At 33.7% G+C, this 15516-nt stretch overlaps 2 protein-coding genes across 2 annotated transcripts; both read right to left on the reverse strand.

The window, feature by feature from the left end:
* Nucleotides 1-1449: 1449 nt before the first annotated feature.
* On the reverse strand, nt 1450-5712 carry LOC111410453 (WD-40 repeat-containing protein MSI1-like). Its single transcript, XM_023040792.1, has 6 exons — nt 5224-5712; nt 4206-4532; nt 3900-4052; nt 2750-2874; nt 2489-2584; nt 1450-1914 (listed from the first exon to the last, which is right to left on the reverse strand). The coding sequence occupies exons 1-6, from the start codon at nt 5566-5568 to the stop codon at nt 1686-1688; spliced, it is 1275 nt and encodes a 424-aa protein (XP_022896560.1). The 5' UTR covers nt 5569-5712; the 3' UTR covers nt 1450-1685.
* Nucleotides 5713-8262: 2550 nt separating this feature from the next.
* LOC111410455 (mitogen-activated protein kinase kinase kinase 1-like) lies at nt 8263-15516 on the reverse strand. Its single transcript, XM_023040793.1, has 9 exons — nt 14434-15516; nt 12822-12903; nt 12616-12678; nt 12331-12488; nt 11803-11875; nt 11654-11713; nt 10959-11069; nt 9519-9773; nt 8263-8853 (listed from the first exon to the last, which is right to left on the reverse strand). The coding sequence occupies exons 1-8, from the start codon at nt 15369-15371 to the stop codon at nt 9561-9563; spliced, it is 1698 nt and encodes a 565-aa protein (XP_022896561.1). The 5' UTR covers nt 15372-15516; the 3' UTR covers nt 8263-8853; nt 9519-9560.

Raw genomic sequence — 15516 nt, forward strand, 5'->3', positions numbered from 1 at the left:
TTGGTTCAAACAAACAAATCCTTCAAGAATGCATTAAAAGTATTTGCTATAAAATGTTAGCCAAAGGAGCGGAGAAAAAGTTGCTGCCAACTTATCGGATTCATCTAGTTATTTATACACTGCTTCCATACTGGTGAAGGACTTTATATGACCGTTTCACTCACTTCTTCAACGAGTTTAAACAGGAAGGTGGAAGCAACGGAGCGAGAATACAAGGACACAGCGGCCTTTGTAAAGTACATTACACGCGCGGTTATGGGAATTGCGATAAAGTTGTGGCGTGCACTTTTTTCAACATAGGGAATCGTGACTATGACGTTTTTAGCTTCTATTTGTTTATCATTATTTCAAAACTCTTTTTATTTTTTTTTTAAATTCATTTTCGACCACATCTTCTCACAATGAAATATTTTGAATATTTTTCCACATTTTAGTCACACATTTTTCAAAAATTCACAATTCCATAACTTATTTTTTCTATTTTAATGGTAGACAAACAAGGGCTTAATGCATCATCATATTTGCTATCCCAAATCATCTTACGTAGTGTAATTTTAATAATATTTTATATTCCTTTTTTTCAGCTGTTAAGATTATCCCAGCATTATTTCGAAAAATAAGAGTATGAAATACTCTCCCTAACCTTTCTTTTGAATCATTTTATTTTTAGGAAAATACAATGTAATCATATTTTTTAAAAGTAATACTACTAAAAACAATTTCGGCCCTGTTTGGTAGTACTTTTTCACCCTGAAAAAAATAATTTTTTGACCATTATTTAAATATTCTAACAATCATTTTTGACTTTTTTCACTCACATATGACTCCCACTTTTTTCCATAATGGTCAAAAAATCAATTCTCAAATCACTACCAAACGAACCCTTAATTAATTAAACGGAATGATAAATAAAGATATTTTAATTAGTGTCACGTTCCCATTCCCGCCTTTCAAAATCCTCCACGATGCATTAATAGGGATGGTTACCCGGTTCCAAGCCCAATCAAGCCCGTTGCCATACTTGTTTATGAGTTAAAATTATTTGTTAATCTTAAACTATTCAATTAAACCAAAAAAACGAAAATAAAAATAAAAATCACGAATAACATTGATAATCAATAAATATTTGCAATGCTAAATTTAATGAAATGAATTATGAAATTTTCTAGTTAGTATAATTAAATTTGATAATAGGCTGAGACAACTTTAGGAAATTGCCAGGCATAAATGATATGAAATTTTATATATTATTCTCGAGGACAATTTAGGTTTAGCATTACTCAAACTAAAATGTGAAGAAAAGTTTCTGATATTATCAAAAAGGAATTTTGAAGAATGTGTTTAAAACGTAAAAAATAATAAAATGGAAAATGAAAATAATAATATTATTATTATTAATTTTTTTTTCTTTTTTTTTTTGTGGGAAGAATGTATAATTAAAATTAAAAATGAGTACAAAGAAAAAGTGAATTTCATATAATATCTTTCAAACATCATTTGCCCAACTCGGAAAATGACACTAAACTACAACATTAGAATTCTACGACTATAATAAAACGATGCAGTTTAGTTAAATCAAAACTCAACCTTACTGATACAGAAGTAAACAAATATAATAAAAACAAAAAATTGCAAGATTGAAACAACCTAATGAAAAGTCACTGCCTAAAGTGAAAAATTAAGAATTAAGAACCTTTAGTAGAATCATCTCCAGTTAGATCATCTTCATCGTGGTAGATATTCTCTGCCATCTGCCAAATTTGTAATATGTTATCCTCAGCTACACTAGCAACAACCCAGTCTTGACAGGGGTTCCATGAGAAGTCTGAAATTTTACTAGTGTGACCACCGTGAATAAATAACAACTCCGGGGGGCCATCTTCAGCATCCTCCGGTGTCTGTTCTTCATCGATCCTAGTAAACAAGAAAAGTGAAATGTTAGTTATGGGTTCAGCAATTTTCATCTGCAGATGAAATATACCAGTGCCTCAAAACAGATGAAATTGTCATAAATTTCATGTGTACACGTAGGATAAATAAAATTGCAAGCTTCATGGAAATCATCAAGCTGGCCTCCATCGGTCCACAAGTTTAATAATTAGATAAAATGATCAAGAAGAAAAGATTTATACGAAAAAGTGGTAAAGTAACACGTGAAAAGGTTGAGAGAGAGTCCATGAGAACTGGAGGGTAGAAGTGGAGTGAACAGGTAGCAAACTAGGGTGACTGCGAGGAAGAAAAATGGCAACTTTATTTTTCATTATTCAGATTAGATTTCTGGCAACCCCAATAAGGCGAATAGTATCGTAAAACCAAAATATATAGAAACGCTACTTAGAGATCAATACGTTCTTGGAAAAATTAACATGAAGAAAGAATCCTCAATAAGAAGCCAAAACTAGAAACATCACAGCTTCAAATACACAACATTAGAATCTTTCACACGCGATCTCATAACAAATTAGCTTACTTATTACATTCAAATTACCTGCTAAGATCCCACACCATGATCCTCCTCCCAAGACAACAAGAAGCTAATATGGTCTCATTCTTTGGATTCCATCCAACCTGGAAAACCTCTTCCCTGTATTCCAATGAGAGTAGTATTAAGTTACACAAAAATATTGATTGACCGATTCATTCCCACGTTCTTATAAAGTATATATTATGTGATTACACGAGATTGTCAATGGACAGATTTACAATTAGTAAAATCATTGAAAAGCTGAAAGCAAGAAATATCTCTTACTTGTGACCATCAAATGTGTGGAGTGCAGTAGAAATCTTTCGAAGATCAAATAATTTAACAGTCTTGTCAGTTGAGCCCGTTGCCACAACCCACTCGTTAAAGGGATTGAAAGCTAAACAGTTTACCTACCAAAAGTCATAACAAAAAAAGTAAGTTATGGATAGTATACAAATGCCAGAACAAATATGCCGGCAAAGGTAATTATATAAAAGGACCATGTGTCCGAAAGAAAAACCATCGTAGTCTCTAAAATGGACAAGGTCAAATCCAACACAGAAAAAACTAATCTCCTTTACCACAGAGAAAGGGATGTTTAAGGACAATAATAAACTAATTAGATGTGCTGAAAACAGTACATTAAGAGAAGTATGTTGACAGCCAAAATAATTTATTCTAAGTTCAACGTGGTGTCAAGAACGGATTACAATATCAATTCATGAATAGAGATAAATATGGTAGCACTGCGCAAAGTGCCTTCAGGAATGATCATAAAGGGTCAAGACAAATACTAATCAACCTAAGCCAATACAGTTTCTAATTTTAATGTCATATCTTCACCAGCCTTCTTTAGTGAAAGTAGTATGCTCGTTCCTGCAGATCTAAGCAATATTTAGAGGGTCTTTGACATCCATTTTTAGGGGAAAGTGAATTTTAAAATAGTAAATAGATGGGGAACGTGTGGATGAAAAAAAAAGAAAAGTTTTTGATTTACATATAATATTATTTTAATGAAGAATGTGTGGTTAAAAGAAGAAAGAAAAATACATTTTGAGAAAAATGGGAATCAAGTGGGGCTGTAATTCGCAGAAAGGGAAAAAGATGACTACTGTAAACGAAAGTCTGACTGTAAAATTTATCTAAAAGTCGGGAAGAATTGACATGAACTAGAGAATGTCTCTGGCACTTATGTTAGGACTTAATGACCATTTATCTGTCGCCACTGACAAACAAAACAAAAATCAATCTTCTACTATATGCTATATGCAGCAGTAAACTTAAAGTTGTAACAAAGCATCTGATTGTCTTGAGTTGATATCCTCAAACATGTTTAAAATGTGAGCATCACATTGTCATTAATATTTATGTAGTACTCACAGGAATAATTCCAATCTTTTTAACCTTCAAGTGAATAGGAAATTTTGACACCCACCTCACTTTGATGAGCAACTACAGATTGAATAGGCTTGCTGACTGATGGAGAACGGAGATCCCATATATGCAGATACTGATCATCCCCAACTGAACCAAACAAGTACTCATGCCCAAGATGCCATGCTACATCTTCGACAACTCCTTCATGAATCTATCTTAGCATGAATTAGATTGTTATACACAAAACCACGCATGTCAACATTATGAACTTGGGAATAATATCACAGATGTATAAATTTATAACACATCGCAGATCAGAGCAAGAATATTGTACTTATAAGCATGAAACTTATTTACATCATACCTTAAATATCTGCATTGCATCTAGAGCCTTATTTTTGGGAGTTGCATTGATGTCCCACAAACATATTTGGGCATCATCAGAACCACTCAATAAATGACCATGCTTGAATTGACTCCAGGACAAACCATACCCTTCACTATTGTGGCCCCTCAGCCTCAGATCAGGGTTACATGCACTGCCTACAGGGGGCTTAGATGGATGTTTGCTATAATCAAATACATAGACCTCTGCACTAACTGTTTTAGTGGCAATAACAAATGGGTTTTGGGGCATATATCGAGCTCGGTTGACCTCTCCATCATGATTGATTTGTTGGATAATTTGCACCTGTGGGAAAAATATACTCATTATGTAATTGTAAATGACTTCGTGGCCTAAGCACCATAAACCTGAGAAGAACTCGTTTACATTACATGCATCGATAGCAAAGATTCAATTTTTATACAGATGATGGAGTAAATTTGAAAAAAGAACAATAAATAAAGCATACATTAGATCAAAACTATAATCTGGTTATTCTTGTTGCGAAAGATTGTGGCAAAGTTTGATGTTTTTTTTTTTTTAATTTACTTATCAACCATATTGCAGAATGTCGAAGTCCAGTGTCTAAAACAAGTCCCAATTGCTTACACATGATTGAATCCCAAAACTTAAGGAGGCAACCACGCTACAGACAATAGGTGCGAATAATTATTTGATGAAATACTTTAAGCTGATCCAAATCCAAGACACCAAATTTTAAAGATGCAAGCATGCAACAGTACCATCTCCACAAAACTCTAACCAGATCAATTGTTGTTTTACAAAACCAAAGATTCCTTTTTTCCTTTGACGTGCGAAAACAAAAATGTCATGTTTGGCAGCATAAGCTTGAAGCCTAGTTATTGGATTTCAAGAAACACATATTTGAACGAAATGAATCGTTTCTACCACTAATTAGACGCCCCACTTCCATAGTACCAAATAACCAATGCTGTACCTAACAACAAAAAATAACTAGATTTTACAATAAAAAAACCTTGCCGTCGGCACAGCCAAACCCCCCAAAATCTGAGCGGTCATCCTCGTAATGTCTAGCGTCGTTCTCAGCATCCTCGAGAGGAAGCTGAACCTGAGCTAGCATGAGATAATTGGGCTCGTCCTCCGAAGTATGAGTCCCAAGAATCATCTTCTGGACCGAGTAATCCTTCCCTGGCGGCTCCTCCCGGTCCGGCAGCCACTCGACGGTAAGAGACGGCCATTCAAGAGCTTGAGTAATTACCAGATCGTACAGGAATGGAGTATTCTTCTTCCAAATTTTGTACTCCTCATTAATCAGCCGCTCCTCTATTTCCCCTCTAATCTCATCCTCATCTTTCCCCATTCCTAATTCTTCTCTTCAGAACCTGATTGCAATGATGATTTTCAGGCTTAGAATTCTCTATCAATTGGATGAATTTTCCCTTTCGTTTTCCTTTGTCCTTCTGGGAAGAGAATTGGAGGGAATTCAGTAGATATTTGGCTCCACTGACTTCTGAGGTTATATCCAAGGGTTTTAATAGCGGGATGGGTCGAAACTTACTCCCAAGCCCAAAATCAATAGATTTGGTCAGAATTTTTCAACCAAATGAAAAAAAAAAAAAAAAATTAAATAAATAAATAAAAATAATTCTTGCTCTTTTTTTGATACATCATCTATACATAAATCATTATATAACTTCATTCTATATAAATAAATATATATTTTCTTCAAAGTTTTCTTTCCTAAATCTACAAATAATCATCTCAAATATATAAGTTTGTAAATTTCTGAATTTTGATTTAATTAATTTATACTTTATTCGATTTTGACATTGTCGAGATATTTGTATTTTAGTACCTATGAAATTTCATATATATAGATTGATAATTTTGAGTTAGTATATATTGAAATCTAGATTTATATGAATTGGATTAAGTTAATATATACGAAAAATCAATTTTGGATTACTTTAATTGATTTATGCAGAGTGTATTTAAAAATAAGAATGAGTGCATAGATGTGTGTTTGTGAAAAATTATATATATGAACATGAATCCAAACCTTACTTTACATTAAAAAGTGAGACGATGTAACAATTTATTAGTATTTTGCTTATTAATTAAATTGCTAAAATTTTCACGTTCTCAGCGACTTCTGTTCTTCTACGAAAGATGACATTGTATTTCATAGTTCTTTGATCAATAAAATAGATGAGTAAATGCATTTGTAAAAAGTTAAATATAATTATGAATTCAAAATTTGTTTTAAAATAAAAAAAAGTGATGTAATGTAACAAATTTTATTTATTTATTTATTTATTTTTTTGCTTCTGAATTAATGCGGTGAAATCTAAAGGAGATATACTCTCTCTCTTTTTTTTAATAGTTTGTATTCTTTTTGCAAGTATTGATAAAATTGACGTCTCTAATTATTATGATGGCAAATATATAGAAGTGATAAAATGATTAAAATTATTGTTCCAATAGAATGCACACACAATAATATTTGTTAATGTACGTCACTATTTTTTTTTATTTTTTTGTGTGTGTGTGTGTTAAAAATCACGTTACGTTTTTAACAAGCTAAGTCTTAAAACTGTTAAAACGAAACTAAGTTATCATTGATATACAACTCCGTAAATATAACAACTAATGTATCCTTACATTCATACATAAGCTAAATTATGCAACAATTTTATGAAGTTCAAAATGTATTGTCACTTTTTGTTAAAAGTTGACAGTTCATATCACGTTTTTTAAGGAGTTAACATACATCACCACTAAAAAATATAAAAAATGACATTGTTTTTTTAAATCAATATTCATGAGATATGATTAACTTCCAGTTCTGTAAAAAGAAAAAAAAAAAAAAAATAGTAGTAAACGAAAAGTGACAAAATTCACAAAAGTGACAAATATTAAAAAAAAAAAGGATAAAAACTAAAAAACATGACATCAATTTGTGATTTTTTTTGGGGACTTCGGGGTTTGGAGAGGTTTTGGGTGTAACTAATATGAGAAATTTAGTTACAACTGGTTTTAAGAGTATTAATCTAATATCTATCCCCCGTTTGTTTCTCATTTTTGAAAGAATGAGAATGAAAAATATAGTAATTATAGATCCCACACGAGAGATAGAAATTCAAATTCGGTGACTTGATGTGATGGATAAATGTAATATTTTTCATTTTAATGAGAAAAAATAGGAACCAAACTGGAATGTTCTTTTTTAGGTTAGTGGGCCTAATTTTTTTTTAAAAATTTTTGGACCCACTCGACTTCGATCAGAAACAGACCGATCTGACTGGTTCAATTCAAACTTTAGTTGAAATTTTTTCCCTTGAACTATTGTGATATGATATACTTGTAATTACACGATCAAAATTTAATTCAATTCTAAATTTATTTTATATAATCTCTATATTAAATCTTAATATATATATAAACTCATAGGTCTTTAGAATAAATTGAAAGTTTTAGCGTCTAAATATTTTTGAAGTATAAGAATGGACCACGCTATTCGTACCCGGGCGTTTACAGGGCAGAGTGTGGGACCTCGACCCCCATGTGAGGTGGCCGATGGGGCCGTGTAATTTAGTGTAAACGCCTCGGTACAAACGACATTACTCTAAAAGAATTGAAAAGAAACCGATCGAACCATAATCAATCAACTCAAGTCAGAGTCCAATTTCAATTTTTTTCATAGACCGATGGTCCATTTTCACATTTTTCAAGATGCCCAATCCGAACCACTCCATACCCGCCTCTTCTTTCAAGAACACATGCTTCTTAGGATGCAAATTTCATTGGTATTTATAATATTAAAAAATAGATTTTTTTTTTGTTTAAATAAACGTATGTAGCCCCCATTAATTTGAATTATAATGGGAGAAATCGTCTTTTTTTGAAAAATGAGTGATTACAAAAAATGAAAAATTTTCGATTTACGTATAATATTATTTTATTGAAGACTGTGTGGTTGCAAAATAGGAAAGACAGAAATTTAATTTAAATTGATGAGATTTAAAGGGGGCCAAACGGGGGCATAGTTTCTCAATTTAGGAAGTCTTATGCATTTACAGAAAAACTGCATACTCACGTGCACACAAACAAATATATTGGAAATAACAACAATCTCAATTTGTTTGGCCTAAGCTATTTACAAAATTGACTACTATTTACAATTGTCCTTACGAGAATAACCATCTACCGAATAGTGAATACCAAATGCCAAAAAATGATGGAGCACACAGTAATGTAAGCAAATAAATTATCAAAAACAAATCCTGATTATGCAGTTTTAGCTTCTGGTTGGCACTAGTATAAACAAATTCCCCATGATGCCTTCTATTCACTTAGCTTATCAAATATCCAGTTGAAAACAGTCGCACTAAACCTGGACCTCCAATGCAAAATTTGTTGATTGTCGAATACCAAATAGATTGCGCCTGGTGTATTTTAAGCTGCATGAACATCCCTCGCAAGCACGGCTGAAGTACTTCATAAGATGCAATCCTGGTCTTACAGAAGGTCTATGAAAGCCGGAATTTATGGGTTCTTGTAAAGCAACACGTGGTTGAAACAGATAGCATCACTCTTCACATATCATCCTTGCTTCTGGAAGTTAAAGCTGTGTGATACTAGTCTCCTGTATAATGTAGGAAAAATTGTCAGATGGATGAAGGGCCACTCTGTGATGAGGAAAACGTGAAAAACATTATTCGACTCCACTCCTAACAAAACAAGTACTTTGTATCCTAAAATGAATGTCTCTTACCTCTTCGAAGCGCCTAATTGATTTATACTTCCTAAAATAAACTTATCCTTGCTTGTTCTTTTCCAAGCATTGAGAATTCTTATGAAAAAAATAAATAAAAAAATAAAACAATCTCTTGCACTTATTTAATGTGAAAGACCTGGATTCCCATATTTGCTTTGTCTCATTTGTGGAAACAAAACTAGGTGCATAAAGCACTTGTTTTTTAACTTCGATTAAAACTATCGTGATAATTCAATTGAAGATGCTCATTCTGGAAACTAGGATTAGTACTTTATATTTCCATGCTAATGTATCACAAGCTGGCTAAGGTTAAGCTAATGAATATATATACATGTCTGAACTCTAGGTATAAATATTCGGGGAATGTATGCAATACTATATTGTAAACTTCAAGCATATTTTAGGACTAATGACTTACAATCTCATAAAGCAACTTTTATCAGTTACTGATTCAGCAAAGATAAGGGGCAACATAGTCACAAAACGACCACAAGATAGTAAATATTGAACTTGCTTTAGTTGTAGATGCCTACCTCACTATCTTCAATAAACGAATCTCTCAACATTAAGTTCTTTTACAACCGCATGCCATAATAGTGTGGAGATACAGGACTCGGGAATGTTGAAGGTGGTTTCTTCACAAATGGATGCTCCAATAGTTGAGCAGCTGTAGGCCGATCATCAGGGTTAACTTGTAAGCATTTGAGAATAAAATCCTGAGCATCTCTTGATAAGGTGTCGGGTATAGGAGGTAGTTCACCCCGTCCAATTCTGAACAAAGCTTGCATCTGTCATGCAACAAAAAGAAATGCTTCTTACTTACCACGTAACAGAGGAAAGTATTTGCAAATTCTAGTAATGGCAGAATAAAAGGTATAAACATTCTTATTATGCACAACTAAAATATTTGTTGTCTTTTCACTATTTCTGTTCCATCTTATTGACAGCATTGAGAGCAGGTTCTGTTTTTAGACATTCAATATTCAGGCCATTGATGACAGTTTGAAAGTCACCCAAGAACCTCAGAAAGAAGCAAAGAAGTCATAACTGCAGGGTGCAGTTGAAATACAATTCAAAGCAATCATCAGACATGCCACCAAGGTTTTAAAGCAAATATAGTAAAGGAGTCGTGAAATTGAAATAATATACTAGAAAAATGCACCTCTTCATGTGATTAAGCAGTCACAACATTCGAATAATTTCAGCACATAATTAGACAGAAAATCTTGAACATACAAATAATCAAGATACTAGATTTTTACATGGAAAACCCTCCAATGCGAATGAAAATACCAATGGAGTACAACCACCTCAAGTCCTCTAAAAAATATCATTAAAATGAAAACAGCACAGGTCTCATCAGTATCCAATCAGAAGAATGAGGAAACGACAAGCCAACTGGTAGAATCTCAGTCCAAAAAGAATTTAAAAAATCTGAATAAAAAATAATTGGCAAAGGCCACCATCACAGAGCTTAATGAAGACAAAAAAAAATTTGCACAAAAAGAAATTAACAAATCTGAGTAAAAGATGGTTGGCAAAAGTTACCATCACAGATAAGAATGAAGAGACAAAAAATGAATTTAAGAAACCCTCTTAAAATATTTTTGACATTAGTATCTTACAATTTCTTCATGAAAATATAAAAAGAGAACATGTATAAATTTATGAAGATAAATAAAACGAATGGTGTTAAGATAACTATTTTAGCGAGTATTATTGCTTTAAGTGAATTAGACTTTCTGATAAGATTCTCTTTCCTGTTTTATGTTAGAGAGACAGAATAAACCAGATTCCATGATCGAAACAGGAGAATATTTATTAGTTCTATTGTTGTATACATCTCAGGCTAATAGCAAGCTTCAATCTTAAAATGTTTTTTTGCAAATCGTATTTAGCAAGTTGCATGACAGTCCAAATCATTGCCTACAAAGTGTTATAGAATAACTATAAATAGCTTCAGATGTACATACCCCTTCCAGGTGAGAATACGGGATTTGACCAGTTAACATCTCCAAAACAGTGCACCCAAGGCTCCATATGTCAGCGGAATGGCCATAGCCATGGTTCCTTGCCTTCACGACCTAAAAGGATGTAAGGTTTTCAGGTCATGGCAACTTTCAAGGTTTGTAATACGCATAAGAACGTAAACCACAATAAAAGAAAATTGTTAAAGCATTCCATCTCCTCCACAATTGAGCTAACAAACTAAAAGTTGTGGTCCACAAGGTAAAGAATTCGCAAGATGTAAGTTGTCCCAAGTAGGAAACAGAAATGTTAGTTAAATCCTTCAACAACTCAGGCAACTTAGTCATACTTCATATTTGAATTCCAATAAATGCAAATTAGTTTTATTCGGTTGCCAAGAAATCATTAGAAATATGAATACTCAACCATTTTGTTTCAGAAGAGGGGTGTTGAATGATATTCATTTATCATAACATTGAAGAAAAAAGTCAACAGACTATCCTATCTAGAAGAGAGCCAAATCGTATATCTGATATAAACAAAAGGAGCAAGATAACTAGACACTATGAAATCATATTTCTCCAAGGAATTCAAAAAACAAAAAATAAATAAATAAATTTATTCAAAGAGATGTATATAAGTGCATGGGGCCACTGTTGAGGATACCCATAAAGTACTAGATTTGGGAAACAAAAGATACCTCCGGGGCCATCCAAAATGGTGTTCCTTTGCAAGATTTTATGTCATTCAGTTTGGTAGCCTGTAAAATCATGCGAATCAAACTTCATGTGCATCAAAAACTGAATACAACAAAAGGAAATAGTTATCTTTTGTGTCTAAGAAACCAACCTTTGCCAATCCAAAATCTGCCAGTTTCACAGAACCACTTACATCTACCAATATATTGGCACATTTGATATCCCTAGAAGAAAAGAGAAAACAAAGTTATCTCAGAAATAAGAAAATTCTAAACATACCCGTCTTGATTCTTCTAGTCTACAAGTTCATGAACAGGCATCCGTTAGATTATAAGAGACATTTAAACTCCTGCATAAATTTCTGTCATGTGGACACCTTGTGAATTACCCAATTTCAAATCTATTTTTACCTAATAAATAACATTTAAAATTGGGAGAGCAATGGACAAAGAAAAGAAAAAACAGCCGACATTGCCTATTCTGGGAAAACTACAACTTCCAGAATAATAAAATAGTTTTGCATTCGTAGGTAAAACTACTAAGAGAACAACATGGAAGTTTAAACGAAACGGTGAAAAATAGGGAGAATGATGACCCTCTGGAAAAAGAGGGGGAAGATTTTGAATATTAATAATCTCCATTCCCCACAAAACCTAAGTAATAAAAATGCTTGTGTCACCTGTGGACCACATCTTTGCAATGGAGATAGTTCAACCCACTCAAAATCTGCCTTGTGTATGCAGAGACTTGGGAGTCTCGTAGTCGATACTTTTGGTACAGCCTCGCGAGTGAGCCTTTAGTTACAAGCTCGAGGAAGATATAGAGTTTGGCATCATCCTGGAAGATTGATTTCCAGTAAATATTAAAAATGAAAACCATGAAATCTATTAATGCACATTCCTAAAGAGAAGAAGAATGCTGTAAAATGGAGCATCCACTCAAAAAGATTACGGATAACACATACCCTGTCAGTACCAAGATAGCGAACAATATTGTTGTGTTGAAACTGACTTAGAAGAGATATCTCCTGAAAGAAACAATCAAAATTAAAATGAGGAGAAAAATCAAATCCAAATTAACAGTTGTGGGGGCTGGATTATTTGCACTTGCATATTCAATCGACACAAAGTTTTTACTTTTTAGAATCAAGACATCATAAATTCTTCTCACCTGTTCAAGTTGAAAAAGGCTTTGCTGGCCTTGGCTAGGGTCAACTAAAGAGACCTCCTTTACAGCAAAGAAGAACCCGTCACTGCATGAGTTGAAGAAAAACATCGTGGGGATCCAAAAACAACAATAGAAAATTCATTTATAACTTAACCAAACATGAAAATAATTTATTTGCTTTTAACAACACCAACCTTCGGGAATGCATTAATTGAATAGTACAAGCTCAATTTATTATTTATTTTTCAAAAAAAAAAAAAAAGAGTGGGGATCACCAACATATCAAAGAATGGATAAAACTTCCTTGGTAGAAAAAGATAAGAGATCCAGCTTAGTTGAATTATGAGGAGGCTATCAGAATTCTCAATTTCGCTTAACCATGTTTGAAATAATTTCTCTGTATTTTCTAAATCATAGTGGCATAAATTTCTATGACAGATTCATTGGTTCGAGATATGAAGAGTCAACTTGATTCTCTTTAATCCAACTGGCTGAACAATTTGCTTTCCAATTATAGGAGAACTTTCAATTTAAATAATGATCTCTACATAGTCATGTAGGTGAACCTACTAGAAGATTACTGCTAACAGAAGACTGAAAAAAACAGATAGTAAAGGATGATTTGATGAACAAACAATATACGTTGAATCAGAATTCTCAATCTTTAAGAGCTATTTCTGGAAATCTGTAGAAACAACGTAAATAAGTTAAAAGGCCAATTAATGATGCAAAGCGGATTTTCACATGGTTGGTAGCAGAACTGTTTGTATTAGAAGGAGTGGCACAATCCCAATCATCCCAACCTATGTTTCCCAGAAAGCCAACTGTTAGGTAAAGGGGAATCCAGAATGGCCTACTCTCACATATTACAATATTTTGTTTGGCAGTGATCTCATGGTTCATTTTGGGATGGCCCATTCTCACATTTCCTAGCCCAACATATATTACCATGGTCCATATGTAACCTATATCCTAAAACCATATGCTCCCTTAATGAAGGAATTTGTTTGTGTAGAGGCTCTCATCTTATAGAGCCTTATCCCATATACTATGTTCCTCGTACTATCTATCATGAACTAGTCTATATCACAAATCACATGCTTCTCTTCTCTTTTCTCCTCTCTAATAACAGACTATGGAAAATAATGTTAAAAATGGGGAAATTAACTCAAATAAGGAAACTCAGTCATGGGGGAGACTTAGCACTCCTTTTCAACTCAATCAAGTCTCTTCATACATTTCTATTAGAATCAGTTCAACAATATAGAAAATATGATTCATTTCAGATAATAATTTCTGAGATATCAAACTTCCATATTGCACAGTGACCAAGAAAAGCCATTGCCTTGTCTAGAGTTTGTCAAAGTATCCATTGAATTTTCAGATATTAAAAGCATAATTGTGTCCTTTAGTATACAATATACAATTTACCAGGAAGAAGATTCCACAGTTAAAAGCATTCTTTCTCAAGGAATAATATGAATACAAGTTCAAACATGTAATAAGTTTAAGGGGAACCTACTTTTCCTTTTTGCTTTAACGAAGAAAAATTTCATACATGACCATGTTAGAGATCTTCAATGAAGTTCTTTTGTAAGGCTAAAAGAATGCTTACTCGGTGAAGCCCTCATAGACCGTTCCAAATGACCCACTGCCGAGAAATTCACCTTTCTGCCAAGAGCTAATACTGCACCTGAACGAACCGTTTGGCGAGACAGAGTATATAGTCTCCACAATCAAGTTAGAAGAATCACCATCATTCTCGTCGTTTGTTAAATCTGAACTCAATTCCCTACCAACGGCGGTCACATTATTCACACCCTCCTCGATTTCTTCTTGCTTTCCAAATTCTCTCCTATTAACTTCCTCATTTTCTTCAAATTCATCCACCAAACTACTAACAGGTGAATTCAAGTTTCGATCATCTTGAGGACCAAAACCCCTAAATATATCCCATGTAGAACTCGTATTGTCCACACATGACCGCGTAATTACAGGTGGAGGTGACAATTTTGGTGGCCTAATGCCTTTAATCCCCCAACCACCATTACTAAGCAGCTTATTTTCAACTTCATTTTCGCTAACGTTATTAACCAAAGCTTCACTTTTATCCAAATTCAAATAAACTTCATCCTTGGACTCAGCATCACTAACCTTAACCCCATCTACAAATCGTTGCGATAATACATCCGAAACAGAGCGATCATTAAACCCCAGGGTCAAATTACTTGAAGGAGACAAAGCCCTTCGAGCTTCCCAAGCCGCCACGGGAATCGAGAAGTCCTCGGGCCCCGAAAGCCCTAAAGATCTACAAATTCGATCAAATTCTCCATCAACTCCTTCGACTCGGAAACTGGTCTGATCAGACAGTGAAAAGATGTCAAGCGATCGAGTCTTGTGGACCGATCGATCATCGAATGAATTCGACGAGGAGGAAGGTGAAGAAAACGAGCTTGCATCCGCATCGTAATCAATGTTCTTTATCGCGTTCCGTCGGTCAAGCCTCGGCCTCTGCTGCTGATGGTGCTGCCTTTTCTGCTTCAAATGAATCATCCTTCATTCCCAACTCTCTCTTCCTCTCTCTATATAGACATACACATAGGCATACAGCGTATAATTTGTATAGATTAGTGTGCGTGAATATTCAGACGAGACGGCGTTACGGCTGCTTTAGCTTGTTCTTTAAGCTCTGCTTTGC

Source organism: Olea europaea, chromosome 15 (genome assembly GCF_002742605.1).
Source record: "Olea europaea var. sylvestris chromosome 15, O_europaea_v1, whole genome shotgun sequence".
Classification (NCBI taxonomy): Eukaryota; Viridiplantae; Streptophyta; class Magnoliopsida; order Lamiales; family Oleaceae; genus Olea; species Olea europaea.